The sequence below is a fragment of the Gossypium raimondii genome, chromosome 12 (assembly GCF_025698545.1).
Source record: "Gossypium raimondii isolate GPD5lz chromosome 12, ASM2569854v1, whole genome shotgun sequence".
Taxonomy (NCBI): domain Eukaryota; kingdom Viridiplantae; phylum Streptophyta; class Magnoliopsida; order Malvales; family Malvaceae; genus Gossypium; species Gossypium raimondii.
Window position 1 is genome coordinate 43,535,963 of NC_068576.1, and position 18,054 is coordinate 43,554,016.

General features: G+C 32.5%; 1 protein-coding gene across 2 annotated transcripts; it reads right to left on the bottom strand.

Moving 5' to 3' along the window:
• Positions 1–6,046: 6,046 nt before the first annotated feature.
• LOC105764309 (regulator of G-protein signaling 1) lies at positions 6,047–12,432 on the bottom strand. 2 transcript variants are annotated; one of them, XM_052625646.1, is made up of 11 exons: positions 11,935–12,432; positions 11,609–11,729; positions 11,435–11,498; positions 11,276–11,348; positions 8,862–8,935; positions 8,313–8,504; positions 7,684–7,772; positions 7,317–7,555; positions 6,921–7,045; positions 6,549–6,670; positions 6,047–6,439 (listed from the first exon to the last, which is right to left on the bottom strand). In XM_052625646.1, exons 1-11 carry the CDS (start codon positions 12,009–12,011, stop codon positions 6,230–6,232), a joined length of 1,386 nt encoding a protein of 461 aa, XP_052481606.1. In that variant the 5' UTR covers positions 12,012–12,432; the 3' UTR covers positions 6,047–6,229. The 2 variants fall into 2 exon arrangements, with proteins under 2 accessions (XP_052481606.1, XP_012438302.1); XM_012582848.2 differs by having other exon boundaries at positions 11,276–11,360.
• Positions 12,433–18,054: the final 5,622 nt, after the last annotated feature.

Here is an 18,054-nt window from a genome sequence, read left to right on the forward strand (position 1 = left end):
ATATTTATACTTATAATATTAAATGAGTTCGAACATTTTTACATTTGTGTAATGATGACTATGGTTTATATCTTGGTTTATATACATATGCTTTATCATAATGTTATTTGTAAGTTTAAAATTTAATAGATGTAATTGTGTTATTTTGAATTCAACAAGTATAGAATTTGACTTATTGTTTATATGCAAGATATTTAAAATAAGTGATGAATATGTATTTCTTTAAATCACTTTGTGAATTATGATTTTGTATTTATTTGTATTCAATTGTGCTATGTTTTGGTAATGCCTTGTAACCCTAATCTGGCGACGGATACGGGTTAGGGGTGTTACACTATAGAGGAATATCAATGTCAATTTCAATCACTATTGGCCAAGATTGCTGATCTTAAACCTTGACAACAAGTACACCTCTTTATTGTCGGGTTAGTAGAGGAACTTAGAATTGATATTGAGATATGTAGCAACTGAAAAACCTTGAAGTTGCAATTAATATGGCTCGAGCATTGGAACATAGACAAAATGCCTCTTCCAAACTGTCATCTCGAACCATCCTGAACTGGCCAACTTCCTAAAACACTGGCAGCAATTCAATTATTCCAACAACTAAGAACCTTGCAAAGAGAGGGGGACAAACAACGAAACCAATAGGGAACAACAACGAAATAGGTTATTTCGCACTGTTTATTAAGAGATTAACAAGGGTAGAAATGGCAAAAAGAAGGCTAAGGGGCTATGTTATAATTGTGACGAGTTTTATTCCATGAGACACAAATGTAAAAAGTTATTTTGGATAGAAGTACTAGATGTTGAGGGCGAGCAAAATGAAACGAGGTAGATGATTTTAGATGAATTTGAGCTTGAGGACAAGCTTAACTCTGAGAGGGGCAGTATTGATATGGATGCTTTTATTGGAAAACAATATTAGAGAATGAATAGAAAGGGAGACAACAACAATTAGAGTTTTAGGTTTCTTTTTTGTGTCGTTGGTTCATAACACCTTCTTAAAAATATCCCCAGATTCCAAATGCGAAAGTCAGCTCTAAGGAATTGGAAAGGCCTCTTCCCCCTAACATTCTTCATACTGTCCAAGTCAATAAGCAATGGACGATGATCTGACTTTAGCTTACGAAAATGATGCACAACCACATTAGAGGCAAAGTCTTCTCAAATGTCATTACAAATTGTTCGACCAATACGTTGAAAAAGAGTTCCCTTGTTCCATGTAAACATGGGGCCAATAAAACCCATGCCATGAAGACCATTGTTGAACACGAATAAGAAGCACCCCACCTTTAACACTTTAGAACACATTTCCTCTTCAAACCAGATAAAAGAGAATCAAAATCTCTAAATATAATCCAATGGTTAGATATGTTTTGAGCAAGGAATACAAATCCTCCTAAAACCAGACCTGTTGAAATCTCCGAGGACTAGCATAAATAATGGTAGAAAGAAAACTGACTGATTTTGAAAGATTACTAAAACATAAAAAAACCTAAATAATACTAGCAAAACCTCTAGCATCAACACGAAATGAAAAGCCAAAACCCCATTTACCAATCACATCATTTGCATTTTCCCACTAATATGAGTCTCAAGCAGCACAATGATATTTGGATTAAATTCTCGAACATACTCTTTAACGACTCTATGAAATCAACTTTGTATTCATTATAAAACAAATGAAAAAGAAGGAGAAAAAAAGAAACATACTGAAAATCTCAAGTCGTGGTCATAGCCTCATGAGAATCTTCAACAATGAACACCACAAGGTTCCCCTAATCAAAACCTAGGGCATCTTTCCCATCAAAATGCATCTTAACTTATCCTGTTAAAAACTCCATAGCTGACGTGATTGGAACCATCAATGTGTGTTAGTACAAAACTTCGGCGATGAAAACCTCAAACACACGAATGGAACACGAACAACAACTCGAACAGAAAACGAAGAAATATGACAAGGCTCCAAGGCGTGTATCAAGCCACTATCTTTAAGGTTCTATTCGCCCCCACCTATACTTGATGTGCAAATGAGTTTCAAGCAAATAAACCTTGAGGATACAATGAAGCCTGATAGCTATTTGAGTTTTGCACTGGCAAAAATAGTCAACTAAGCACTGAACAATGTATAACCAAAAAAATCAATTTCTATAAAGAATTTCTGCAATGACTCTTTATAGAACAATCTAAGAATATTAGAAGATGGAGGAAAGATAGAATGAATTTTTAGAACTTGTTGGTATAATTTCCAAATGAAATCTCATTCCTATTTATAGAAATTTTCATGTCTTTTCATAGAGATATCTTTCAATAGGTGTCTTTTCTAGGGGTGAGTTTGGATGGGCAATTGGGTGCGGTGCGGTGCGTTTAGTTTACTTTTTGTCTCACGCTACAGTACCGCTACAGTATCTAATCTCACCGCCACCGCTGTTTTTACACTAACCGCAAGTAAATGCACCGCCCATCCAAACTCACACTAAATAATAACATCTTTAAAAGAGACATAATTATTTATCTAATATCGTAACTATTAACTATTCAAGTAATATTGTTTAAATAGTTATAATTATTTGTTAAAAATCAAATGATATAACTCTTAACCAATATAAAAAATATATATAACTTTTGATTAACTACACCATTTCATTTATAGTTATTGGAATATTATAAATATTGTTAAAAATGTTCCAACAGTGTACTATTAGCTTCATTATTAGATACACCATCATTTTCATCTTTCTCCATCAGCTGCAAAGACGATGAAGCACCATGTAAATCCAACGATTTAGGCATCACACTGTCGTCCTTCTTCCCAATTTCACTACAGGTAAATGATTTTCATCATAACAAACAGCAGCACGGTTTTCCTATCTATACTAATTTCAACAAGCTTAGGGACCAAACAACTTGAAATAGACCTTGATCAGCTCCACAATTGCCCATAACTGACCATCACCATAATTGTTCTTTTTAGAATCCAACCCAATAGCATTCCCCTTACTTGATGGCCTTAGAGTTTTGGACCCAATTTTAATTCCATGGCCCGTCAAAACCCCTTTCCCACGGCTTTTTTTACGTATCTAGAACTTTTAGCATTGAACATGATCAGCTCATTGCTAATCTGATCTTGCACATTTAAAGTCCCAGCTAGTTCCTGATTTTTAGCCTGGTTTCAGTATGATAATCTTGCGAAATTCCAAAACGAGAACCCTGCTTTCTGCCTCCACTATTCTTGGCTTGATTGTATTGATCTTTGCGAGATTACCTCATCTGTTTCCTTTCAATGAACATCCAAGGCCCAAACTTCTCCGTTTCCAAATTTCAGCGACCCTCTGGATGCGCTCGAACTACCTAAGCTCTCCTTCCTGTTGCCTAATCCCTTACCTTCACATCCATGGGTATTGCCTGAATCCTGTTTACCTGGGAGCAAATCTTCAACATGAACGTATCACCCAAAGGTGAAGCAAACGTTCGGTGGTGCCTCATACTCCACTATTTGAACTTCTCCATCAATAAGGATTTTCGAGATAAGAGGGTTTCAGAGATCAATAGAAATGGCCATTCTAGCGAACCTACCCCTTGTACCATTTTCAGTGTTATAATCAATTTTCACCACAGTTCCAATAACACTACCAATAGCCATAAGAGTACTTTTTTTGTGCATGGCTCCATGCAATCGTATCCAAACCATCACAGTAGAAGGATACTCCTGAGATGTAGAAAACGAACCATAAGATACAGACCAAAAATCATCCATGGTCCTTTCGAAAGAACATTGGTATAATCATCCGCATCTTTAAATTTAGGTAAATACTAACCATTCTCAAGATCCATCAACTGAATTGACGTCTTCAGTTTCAATAGCGTATACACTTTATTGAGCGGTGCATTGAATCTGATTCTTCTCCCCCAAATTTTAATAACTACCGTCAATTCCATGGTCTTCTCCATCAAAAAATAGATCCTCTCCGAAAAGCTTATTTAAGGGACTCCAACAATCACATCCATACGTATGTCACCTTCTAAGATATCAATATCATCATCCCCATTAGAAGGCCCTAAAAGTTTATCCTTAAACGTCGCTTTCTCGATCCCTTCCATGTCGACAGCCATTTCATTCCCATTTGGAGGGTCTTCCTCCCATCGTTGGACTTTCTTTGTTGCTCTACCAATCCTAGAATTTGCTAAAACTGACGTAAAAGGAGCCATTAGGGCTTTAGATTTTAAGAATAGGGAGAAAGAGGATGAAGATGAAAGAGTGAAGGAGAGAGGGGGGATGAAAATGGAGGATTTGAAAGGGAGGAAGATGAAGCGGAGGGGGGATAGAGAGAAAAACAATATTAAACAATAATTTAATTTAATTTAATTTAATTTGAAAGATTTTTGTTAGCAATTGCGGTGAAGTTATAATTTTAAGTATCTTGTTGGAAAAAAAAGAGGTTATAGTTTGAGTGCCTGTTATTGAATTTTGGCTTTTGGTGAACATTTATATTATATAGGTTTCACCCCCACTTTTTCATGGTCAATTTTTGGGCTAAACTATAGATTCACATTTTAAACCTTCTCTTTTCATATATTATACTTGTATTTTCAAGAACTTAATTATAAAATATGCAACGTGATTCAACCTTTTCTTATACTATACTATGGTGATATTAATATGAGAACTATTTTTTAAAATAACAAATGTCTTCTTAATTACATTTTAAAGTCTTGAATATTTCAAATTAAAGAGTTCACGAATTATCTATGGTACTTGTGTTTAACACCATTTTCTCAAAAAAAACATTTCATATATGCATAATTATTTGAAGAAATACTTGTGTTAGGTTATTTTATCTCTTTTAAAATGTGTAAATTAAATAAAAATAATATATAATCTTTATAAAAAATATTTTATAAATTGTCCAAAACTTTCATAATACTTCTAATAAATAATATATTTTTGTCATAATTTTAGAAAGTTGTTTTATAAACAAATTATGATAAAAAAACTATAACATTTATTTATGAATAAGTATATTATTTTATAATATATAGCATGTGCACAAAATTAAGTTATGTTCATACTTCTTGCTATAATTTTTCATAAATAAATATATTAACACTTTTATAACATGTAAACTATTTTTATAATAAACTTTTGTTTGATCATAAGTTTAGAAACTTTTAAGATTTAAATAATATATTTTTGTTATAACTTTATAAAATACACCAATTATTTTTATAATATGTATTTTTAAGATTTATAATATAATAAATTTTATCGTAATAATCTCAAACACTCATACATGGTTATGCTTATAATATAATTTTTATAACTTGTATAAAATATTTTTAAAAATTAGAATTGAGTGTAATTACTTATGTAACTACTCTAATTCTCACCATCCCTTATAAATTGAAAAGTGTAATTGAATGTTCCAATTACACTAAATTTGATAAGACTCATTAATTACAATGGTTACCTAAATCTACCATTCTTATGTAATCCAATTACTAAGTTACTTTTCAAATACTACCTTAATGTATTTAAAACAATTATTCTTGATGCTGAGTTATGAGATATTTTAGATGGTCTGTCACTACTACAAGAAAAATAAGAAAAATAAGTGTTGATTCAAACAGACAGCTTAAAGATTATTGAAGCTATCCAAAAATTTATAGTCAACTTCTTCGAAATCAACGATAATCAAGTACATACACCACCTTCTAAAGAATGTCGAAAAATAGACAATTCAGTACATATATACTGAAAAAGCTGATCGAATGACTAAAATAACCTTAAATAGGGGAGAAGGGTTGCATTTGTTTACAAATTAGTTTAAACCGGTTGCACTTGTCTTATTTCACCCCAAAAGAAAAACATATTTTAAAAAAATATTTCAAAATAATACATTTAAGATAATTAGTCTACTAACTTACGAATCAATTTAAGATCAGTATTTAATTTTAAATAACCATAATAATTTTAATTTTAATAATTAAAAATTAGTATTTAATAAAATTTAATTTAAAATTAACTTATTATTAAGTGAATAAATTATTAAAAAATTGAAAACCCCTATAATATATATAAAACAAATACACTTAATTCAAGAACAGATTGGAATTGCGATTCCTTGAGCCAGAACCCTGAACAAAAAAATCATACATTCATAGCCATCTGTTATATGACATGACAATGACATTGCAGTAAACTGGCAGGCAATTCCCAAACCTTAGCTCAGCGTAGGTATGAAGCATGACTATGTTGGGTAAATCCCCTTGAAAAATGGTCCTGGTGAAAGGGATCATCTGTAGCATTAACTGAACTCAACCTGGGAGAGAAATCATACCCTCTCATCTCTTCCATTTCATGCTCACAACTTCTCATTCTGGCTTCTTCTTTGAATTTGATAAAGTACATGGATGACCAATAATCTTTTGCCAGGTTCTAGAATACAAAAAAAAAATGCACCCTTGTTTAGACATTAAATGAACATAATTCTCAACTAATGTAAATAGATCTCATCTACTTCAATTGAGTAATAAAGAAAACCCACCATTTTCATTAACTGAGTCAGTTCATGTAGTGCATTGGTGAAGAGATCAGGGTGTGTTAGATCGGTGGTGGCCAAAATTTCTTGCCGGATTCGATGAGATATGTTAACTTCCATTGCTGCACCTGAATGACAAGTTGGGCAGGACATTGGGTAAATGCACGACTTGCAAGGTAAGTAAAATGAGAATCATTAAGCAATGATCATGAATTCTCACACCAAAGAAAAGCTCAAGATAATAGTCAAAATCGAGCTCCATAACAAAATGATCATGAATTCTCACTCCAAACAAACTTCTCCAAATCAAGACTTGAGACAGAAAATAACAAAGAAGAAAAACTGAAAAGTGCTTCTTCGAAAATAAGACCAACAAACCTGCAATTATGTATTTATTAATGATATGTCGTGCCATGTAGATCCTTCTTACAGGGTCATCTATTGGAATTTTGCCAAGCTCATGCACCTCATCAAAGAAATGTACACTTTCCCCAGCCAAACAACTGTGATCAAGGAGAAACAAGTCCGATTAAAATTTTCTTTTAAACTTTTAAGGTCGTAAACAATGTGTGTTTATTTTACAAAAGTCAGAAATCTTGCTGGGAAAACCATTTTCCTCCTTTTATTCCCATTAGATAATTGAAACTTTTTAATCCAGCTATTTTTTCTATGCAGATTGAATTACTACAAAACAAAAAGAATATTCTCTCATTTCTTTGGAAAGCATCGGAAAACAATCAATAAACAATACTACAATAACATGATATGAAGTACCTGTCTGCAAATGCCATGAAAGACTGACGGAACCGTTTGTTCAGAAGAAGCTTATCCAATGGTTCATTAGGATCAATGTCAACAGCTTGTTCTCTTTGTAATAGCAGTCCACTTTCCGGTATGCCCAGAACTTGACCCATTGTTTTGAGTTCTAGAGGTTCCCTTTTTCTCAAGCTGATTTGTGAGAGCAGAGGCTGCGCAATTGATATGGAGAAGAAAACCAGTACAAGAATGCTTGCCTGTGAAACAAACCTGATCCATGTTAGCAAACACACAACATTTAAACTTCATGATATGTATGTCAACTGACTAATGATGTAGGCAAGCTCATCAAGATGCAAAGGAACAACTTAGTTATAAAACATACCGTAAGTAAAAGCATAAATCTGGAGGCCACTTGAAGCCATGAGATATCATCATGAATTTCATTCAAGATGTAAGCAAAAACCCAAACTCCTGAGACGTTCAGAGGACCACAAGTAAGAAAATTAAGGTCAACATAAATACACAAAGGAGATATCACCATTCACAAAAAAAACAATCAAAAGAAAACATTGTATCATTATTTGTTCACCAAAGCCTGTCTGCTAAAAATCACAATTTTAACAGCTCCTACAAATTTGAACTCCATGATACTTTAACACTGTGGGGACTTTGGAAGGGGAACATGTTGTATCATGAATGTTACAACAAGAGTGTATATTACATCAAAAGCACAAATTCTACATCCAATGAGATGCTAACAAATGCTAAAGTATCTCAGCTGCATATAAGCAGTTTGCTTAATTCTACTGGGATTTTGCCAAGCTCATTCATCTCAACTGCATGTAAGCAGTTTGCAACTAATCCAGTTTAGAATTGCATTAAATTTCTTGTAAACAATTTTGAACATAAAAACAATACATTCCTTTATCAATGATGATAATGCAATTTGCAACATAAACTGAACCAACTGGAGAAATGTAAGGCATGTATGAAACCTAGATAAAAATTTACCAATTACTGATGCTGAGCCAAGTATTCCTTGCCAAAGGTCTCTGAGTTCATGAAACCTAAACTCTATATGCCGAATTGCCCTTGTGAACCCCATCAGAACAGCAACATATAATGAGTGAAGACATACAACGGGTATTGTCCAGTAAGTTCCAAAGTGACATCTGTAATTGAGAGGCTTCTTCTCATGAATAACTACAACAAAATAATGCCTCTGGTTAAAATAGGAATCCCAGTGGAGTGAGAGCACACAAGAGTCAAAAGAATTGTCATAAGATGTATCCATACATTCCTGAGTGTCAATAGAAAAATCCTAGACAGGTACTAGGATTGTTGATTGGACAATAAGGCTGAAGCAAGAAAATATATTTTTAAGCTTATCACAATTGTAGATGATCATTCCATATGTTAATTAAAGATATCTGCCAACAATATGCATAAATTCAAATAAACAGATGAAAAAACTCATTTGGAGAAAGCTTGCTAAAAGGGCAGATTAACTTCATCGCATAAGTTCAACCAGAAAAATAGGAAGGCTTTTGACATTCTTACCTGCAGCGCCAGCAACCCATGGCAAAAGAATCAATGGAAGAAACATATGAGATCTAATTGGTGGTAAACGCCTCCTGAAAAATTCAAAAGCATTTAAATTAACCATATTTTGCTGGAATGGCATGTTTTAAACAGATAATAACACCTCTACGACAATTAAATACTGCAATGTGATGTAAACTTATGGTTTGACAATATAATGTAATGAATTATCTAGTTAAGTGCGTAGTACATTGCCCCACTGCATGTAGCAAAGTTTCATAGTAAAAAAATGCAGTTAAAGTTATTGATTCAAGAACTAGAGGATGACATATAACAAAAGTACTGAACCATTTCACCAAAAATTAACAAAATTAAGCAATTGTGAACAAATTAACCAACATGTTTTTGCTCAGTTTAAGAAGAGAAACAAAATATCCATAAGCTTGGAAGCACAAACACAGGCACGTAATATGAGTACACCACAACATGAAAGCAGCAAACAAGGATTTCTTAGAAATTCAGACATGGGTGCAACAGGATACTGCAATAAAAAGAATATAATAATATACAACAAAAATGTAAAAATGATACTTCTCAACTAAATAGTAACATGTAAATGGCTTTTCAAAAATTTAGAAATTGAATATAATTTTGAATTTAAAACTTGAACCTTAAGAATCATTAAAACCAAATTTAACATTGTCAAATCCATACTTCGGAGAAAAATGCAAAACAAAAACCTTCATTGCATGTCTGACCATGTCTAGACCAAATTCCGACAATGTCTGATTTTAGTTTTATTTTTGACATGTCCTTGCATGTCCAACATATTCTACCGTGTTGGACGTTATCTGATACTTGGACACTGCCTTTGTGCTTCATACCTTGTAAGTTAATCATCTCTTCTATCTAGCAAAAAGGGGGAAAAGAGTCTCTTTTGTTGTCATGACCCAACCCACGAAGCATGGCAGTGTTGTGAAAGCATAAGCTGGAATTGTCCACTTTGGGCACTCAAAAGTTCATAAAGTTTTGTCACCCTCATGTGTGCTTTTTTATGTCACAACCTAACTCCGCCTGCTGAGCATGGGCCATGTCATAAGAACATATGCCGAAATTGTCCTATTTGGGCACCCACAGTTCCCTCAAAGTTGTCACCCTTAAGTACACCTCCAGAAATTCAAACCACATCACAACATAGAAATCAGTGCACGCTACAGAACGGATATCAAGTGATCTAGTGATATAAAAAGGCATCTTTTTATGTCCCTTGTGCAAAGTGCAGTCATTTGTGTGTTGTGATGTGGGCTTGAATCTCTAGAGGTGCATTTGACGGTGGCAAAACCTTGAGGGACTTGTGGGGAACAAAAAGGACAATTCTGGATTATTGTCTCATGACATGACCCATGCTTAGTAGGCTGGGTCGTGACATGAAATTGTGCCTTTTTTGTCATGACTTGAACTAGCTTGCGAGGCATGGGTCATGGTAGACATTCAGAGTGTACTCATTTGTGTGCTACATAAGTGAGAATATTTGGAAACACACCTGAGAGTGAAAAAACCTTGAGGGACTTGAGTGCTCAAAAAGGATAATTCCAACTTATGCTTTTACAACACAACCCATGCCTCGCGGCCTAGGTTGAGTCGTGACATAAAATCAATTGGTATCCGTTCTATAGAATGCATTCATTTGTGTGTTCTAACATCGAATCTCTTAGGCACACCTGATAGTGGCAAAACCTTGACCTGAAGGACTCATAGGTACTCAAATAGGACAATTCTGACTTATGTTCTTACGACACAACCCATGCCTACCAGTCTGAATCAAGTCGTGACATAAAAAGGTGTCTTTTTACTATATCAATTAGTATCCATTCTGCAAAGTGCACTCATTTTTGTGTTCACACCTTTTTATGTCATGACCTGACCCAGCTCGCAGGGCATGGGCCATGTCATGAGAACATAAGCCATGATTGTCATTTTTGGGCACCCACAGGTCCCTCAAGGATTTGTCACCTTTATTTGCGCCTCCAAAGATTCAAACCTATATCCCAACACACAAATGAGTGCACTTTGCAGAACATATCGTCTTTTGTCACAACTCAACCTAGCCCGCAGGGCATGACCCATGTTGTGAAAACATAAACCAAAATTGTCTTCTTTAGGCATCCACATGTCTCTCAAAGTTTTGCCATTCTCCTATGTACCTCCAAAGATTCAAACTTACCTTACAACACACAAATGAAAGGAGGAGCATCTGAGGGTGGCAAAACCTTGAAGAACCTATAGATGTCCAAAGAAAATAATTTCAGCTTATGCTTTCATGATGCAATTGATGTCCTCCAGACAGGGTCGAATTGCAACATCTGTTGTTCTCTATTTTCTGTAAATACAATCAGTCATAAAATTTCTCAAATAGAAGAATATCGACTCACTTGACAAATACATAGTATAGTTGAAAGGCCTGTGCGATGCGGCAGCTCATCAACAAACCAAATCCAAGTGGACCTTCAAGCCATACTGAAAGCAAAATATACTTCAGACTATTTAATGGACAAAAATAAGTAAACTGAAAAGTAATTAGAGATTATAACCTGCCCAAACATAGCATGACAACCACCAATGGCTCTTTTTGTATTTAAGAAAATTAACTGCCATCTGTGAAAAGCATATCATTAACGATTTAACACTAATGGTGTAATAATTATGAAGTAGTTTATTGTAGATATAACTAAGTAACAAGAAAATTGAAGTTTATATTGCCTTACCACTATTGCTAACAGAAAGTTGAAGCTGGCGATAACTTGAATTACTGGAATCCAAAAGGCACTTCCTTTTGCAATTGGAACCTTGTGTATAAAAAACGGAAAAGTTGATCTCCCAATAAGTCTGCAAAAAAGAGAGACGAAAAACAGTGATATAAACAGATTGAAAAGGAAAGAAAAGATTCCACTGAGGCATAACATCAAATGGCTGATAACCAAACAAAACTGCCCATCTATAGAACTTGAACTTCAAAAATGCAAATCTTGTGAGCTATGTGAAATGGATTTTTAGTAAAGATTTCAAGAACAAGAAAGAAAAAGAAAGGTACAAAATCATGGAGAAGATGGCTATGGAAACAGCTACGTAGTCGGAGGGGCAGCCACCACGTACGGCACAGCTTGCCATAGTTTTTTTTTTCTCGAACAAATGATAGGAAGTAGATCAAAATAAGCAGTTAATGTTGTAATCCTTCATTTCCATAAGCCAACAAAAAAAAAAAGCACAAAAAAGAAAAAGAGAAAAAGAGCATATGGGATTAATATTTGGGAGAGAAAGACATGGCGGTGTCGTAGTTTTCCCCTATCAGTCAGTCTCCATGGTTGAAGATGGCTTTTCTTTTCTTTGTTTCTTTTTTGACCAAGGAGTGAGGAGTGAGCATTGAGGACCCCCATTTTGTTTAGCATGTCTGAGATGTAACCCCGGTCTAACATTTCCGATGGTCCGCGCGTAGCTATGGCAACCAGCGGGGAGGGGCGGATTTTTGCCCGGCCCGGCCCAGAACTTCATTAATCCGCCTGATCGACTCGATCCCGTCTCTTAAGAAAATAAAATCCGCCTGAACTTAAACCTCAAATTTAATAAAAGATTGGACCTTAGTCTGCACAACTCAAATTTAATTTAATTTTTTTTATTTTGAAGTAAATAAAATTATATTATAATTTTTTTTATTTTGGCAAATAAAATTAATTTATTTGAGTACATACCTAAAACTTAATATATATTTTTTATTTATATATCTGTTTATTGAAAGTAAAAACTTGATATATACATACATGTTATGAGTATTTTTGTAAATATTTCTAGAAGAGGTGGATTTACCTAAAACTCAATCCGATTATTTTTCTAATTTCACTTTACTCAACCCACTTCGATCCTAAATTTTAAAAAAAAATCCAACCCTACATTAGGTCAGGTCGAAACACGTCAAATTCAGATTTTTTTTGTCATCCCTATTTGTGCGCGTATTAAAAAGGGTAAACTATATCATTAGTTACTAAACTATTGATAAATTTTCATTTTGATCATTTAACTAGAAATATACAATTTGATCGCTAAACTATTTGAATAGATTAACCTATTGAGAATGAGTTCGGTTCCACTTACTGAGATTTTTTTTTATTTGTTGAATTGTGATTATAATTTGATTTGTTAATGTTGGATTTTTAGTTTTTATATTAATTTGAGTTTTAGATTTGTATATTATTTTGACAAAATGGATCTTTCCGAAAAGTTATAAAATAGATTTTGTTTTATAAATTTTAAATATTATTTTATAAAGTTTTAAAGTATTTTGTAAATATTTCTAAAATTATTTTTTAAGCAAATAAAATAATCAATAATATTTTTGAGAAATAACTTTTATATACAAATTTTAAATTAATTTTATTATTTTAAATATAAAATATTTATTATCATATCCTAAAATTGAAAATAATTATAAATTAAATAAAATATAATACAACCCAATTTAATCTTAATTTTAAACTTATATTCCAAAACCATCCAAACACTAAAATTGATTCATTTCGGTTTAATTCGGTATTCAATTCCTTTATTTTATTAACTCTAATGTATGTGTTTTTACTAAAAGATGAAAAATATATATATCTATGTTTGAATCCAAAATTAATGTCAATAAAGATTAAAAAATGCAAATTATTTATTTAGGTAATGATTTTGTTCATTATCAGTGGAGTAAAAAAACCTATACAAGCGGGTCTAATATGATGTCAAGTGTCTTTCTTAACTATCTAATTATTATTTTATTATGGGTTAGTATTTGGTACATTAACAATGTACGCTTTTTATTCCACAAACAGTCTTGTGTATCTTTTTTTTTAATATTTATTATAACATCCCAAAATAGGGCTTAGAAATTTGAGCATGATGAACTGAAATACGCCAGTAGGCCTGTCGAGTTGGGGTTTGCCAGTAGGACTGGCGAACTAGAGTCTGGTAGAAGGCTTGGCGAGCTAGTGTACGCTAAAAGGCCCGATGAACTGTAGACACCAGAGGATTTAGCGAACTATGATCGCCAATAGGCCTAGCGAGTTGGTGTTTGCTAGTGGGCCTAGCGAGATGTGATCACTATTTTGGGCCAAGAATCAAAAGTATGAGTAGTCAAAGAGTAATTATACCAAAATTAGGAAGTCAACTTATTTTTCTCTTTGTAACACCATCCATGCACGTAACTATTTCCTACATCTACTACGACTAGGGTATTCTAAGAACATCAAAACACTTAGTGCCTATAAATTAAGCCATTCCTATCGAAAATTCATATTCTTTTGAATGATAAAGTTCTCTCAAATTTCTCCATCGATTATCTTGTTGTCAAGTTTCAACTTAGAACTTAGTTCTTAGAACTTAAGGTAAGACTATGTTTCTTTATAAACAAAAGAGACTAATTCACCAAAAGACTAGCAGGTACAAACCTAGGTACATTTGTGTTTATGTATGAGTTTTCATGTGCTTTGTTTGTTAGTGACTTGTTTTTGTGTAATTGCGAAACTAACAGAACCATCTACAAGTAAAGACAAGGGAAAAGCGAAGCTTGTTTAGAACTTTCGGCAAATTGGTGAGTGTTAAGAATCACCACATGTAAGTATGAACCATAGTGTTAATTAGGAGCTTAGAGTTTAACCTAAGTTTTGAAGGTAAGTCTTTTCTAAACTCAGTTTTGTGAATATATGTTAAAAAGGTGTTTTTATGAACAATGGTATGCGAGCTTTATATTGCGAGCTATATATGAACAGTGATTTGCGAGCTCTATGTTTAAGCATATGTTTTGACATAAAAATCTTCTAAAACTGATGGATATAATGGCATGACATAGGATTGCGAATGCTCACTTTTATGTTTTGTGATTTGGGCGAATGACCTTGGGACAAGTTGGAGAGATAAGGGAATGTCAAGTTAAGCTCCATTCAATGGGACATGTTGGTGTGTTGGAGAGTGTTTAGTTTTAAGCTACACTTATTGTTCATTCAATTATCTTTCATTCAATTGTTCATTCTATATAATTATTAAGCTTTAAGCTACATTTATGGGTCATGCACTATGAAGACTTAGAATGTGCGAGCACTAGGAGCGAACCTTGATGTCAAGATTTGTAAATTGTTTGTCTAAGTGTATGATGCAAATACTTATATGTTATTCAACCACACAAAGGCAACTTAAGCATATTTTATGTTTTAACTTGTGGTGTGCTAAAGGTTAGGTTGGGTGTCAATGAAGAGTCACTTAGGTGGCTAATGTGATGTTCCATATGTAACAACCCGGTTTTGACCCTAATCGGAATAGTGGTTTTGGGACCACAAATCTGAATTAGAAAAATATTTTAATATTATTTTTAGTGTCTATTATATGTTAAGTTATAGGTGTGAAAAATTCGTGTGGAAATTTAATCGTTTGAATGTTCAATTCGATAAAAAGGGCTTAATCGCGTAAAATAAAAAATTGATGGTTAAATAAGAAAGTACTTAATTGTTGTTGACTTTATAAAATGGAGGCTTTATGTGCCAATTAGACCATTTTATTGGTAGTGGGTGACAATGGTAAAGAAAGACCTTGAATTATATGTTATATATATTTTATATTAAAGGTTAAGTTAGTAAACTAATAAATTGTTAATATATATGTTATAATAAAATTAAACAAAGCCATGGTTATTATTTTTCTTCCGTACCCGAAACTAAACAAGAGAAAAAGAAAGAAAACGTAGTTCTATTCGGCAATATTGAAGCTTAATTGAGGTTAGTTCTTTGTTCGGTTTTTGATAATTTTTATGTTTTTGGAATCGTTGCTTTGTGTACTTCAAAACCCATGTTTCAATTTTGTGAATTGATGATGATTTTGGAATATGCCATTGATGAATGTTTGAGTTTTATGATATTAGTTGATGAAATGTGAAACATAGGTGTTAGATTAATATGTTTTATCTTTGAATTTTTGGTGAAATTGAATATATATGGTTAAATTGTGAAAATAAATTTTTGAGGGACTAAAATGTGAAATAAAAGAAATGTATGGACTTGTAAGAAGTATAGGAACATTCGGCCCTAGCTTAGTGTGGGCAAATTTTGTGTATTTTGTGTTTTGTGCAAAAAGGACTAAATTGCAAAAAGTGTAAAATGTCAGGGGCAAAATGGTATGTAACAGCCCGATTTCGACTCTAATCAGACATAGTGGTTTCGGAACCACAAGTCTGAGTCAAAAAATTAATTTAATATTATTTTGTGTGTTTATTTTGTGTGCATTTGATTGTGTGAAATTTTCGTGTTTTAATTTCATCGTTTAAGCGTCCGATTTAATAAAAGGGCTTAATCGCGTAAAATAAAAATTTAGGGGTTAATTTTAAAAGCACCTAATTGTTGATGTCTTTTTAAATGGGAGGATTTATGATGCAATAAGACCATAAAGTAGATAGTGGGTGGCATATGACATAATTGACCTTAATATATATGTTATATATATTTATTATAATAAGGTTAATTTAGTCAATTGTTAAATTAAACATTATAATCAAAATAAATGATGAAAAGATGAATGTTTTCATCTTTTCTTAGCCGAATTCATGCAAAAGAAAAAAGAAAAGAAGCCAAGCAATATTCGGCCATTTTGAAGCTTGATTTAGATCGAAAACCAAAGAAATCGGAGTTAGATCGGGGAAAAGTCAAATTAGTCGAATAATCGTCCGACTTCGATTTTCCATCATCCGAGGTAAGTCTATTAGCAATTTAATGTTATTAAATCAGCATATATATATGTATAACTATTGTACATTTGATGAGCTATAATTAAAAGTATACGAATTGAAATTAGTTAAGTATGAATGATATATATATATATGCATAAATGAAGTTCGAATATGTATATATATATGTATATCTATTGTATATTTGATGAGCTATAATTAAAAGTATATGAATTGAAATTAGTTAAGTATGAATGTTATATATATACACATAAATGAAGTTCGAATATGTATATATATATGTGTGTATCTATTGTATATTTGATGAGCTATAATTAAAAGTATATGAATTGAAATTAGTTAAGTATGGATGTTATATATATACACATAAATGAAGTTCGAATATGTATATATATATGTATATCTATTGTATATTTGATGAGCTATAATTAAAAGTATATGAATTGAAATTAGTTAAGTATGAATGTTATATATATGCACATGTATGAGGTTGAATATATAGTTATGTGTATATATATAAGTTTTGAAAATGAATGTAAAGTATAGACTTTACATATGCATATGTGTGGTTCGAATAGATATAAATACATATACATATACAAATACTTGAGTTGGATTAAAAGTATAATTTGTAAATGCTTGTATGATTCGAACATGGATTACAAATTTTCTTGGGATAAAGTTGAGGTTGTGAATTATACATAAATGTTATGAACATGTGTTGCTATTACGAAATATATGAGAAATCATCTTTGTATCTGTGAAATTGAAATTTTCAGGCTAAGCGCCTAGCAGGCTTAATGCCAGTGAATTTTTCAAACTTTAAGTCTAGCAGGCTAAGTGCCGGTGATCTGAATCAGGTTATAAGCCTAGCAGGCTAAGTGCCGGTGATCTGAATCATGTTATAAACCTAGCAGGCTAAGTGTCGGTGATCTGAATCAGGCTATAAGCTTAGCAGGCTAAATGCCGGTGAATATGTTAAATTAAGTGATTATATGCATTTGATATATATATAAATATGTAAATGATTTTGGATTATATATAATGGATAAGTATATGAATATTTATTTATATGTACTTGATGAGCATATAAATGTTTGGATCTATGTGTTTAGTGAATAGGCACATATATATATTGGTTGTTATGAAGATTGTTGAATATACATGTATACATTCGGCACATGTGGATTAGAAGTATAAATGTGCATTTGGTTCATGAAGTTGATAAGTAAAAATATAAGCTTTTGACATATGTATTTGAAAGATCATAGATATGCATTCGATGAAATCCAAAGGATAAGTATATTAGAAATTTAATTTATGCAATTAATGATTATGCCTGTAACTTGATTATAAACATATAATGTTTATACATATGTTCGTTAATATGTATTTTAGATTTGCTATAAACTTACTAAGCTATAAACGCTTACTTTGATTGTTTTTGTCCAT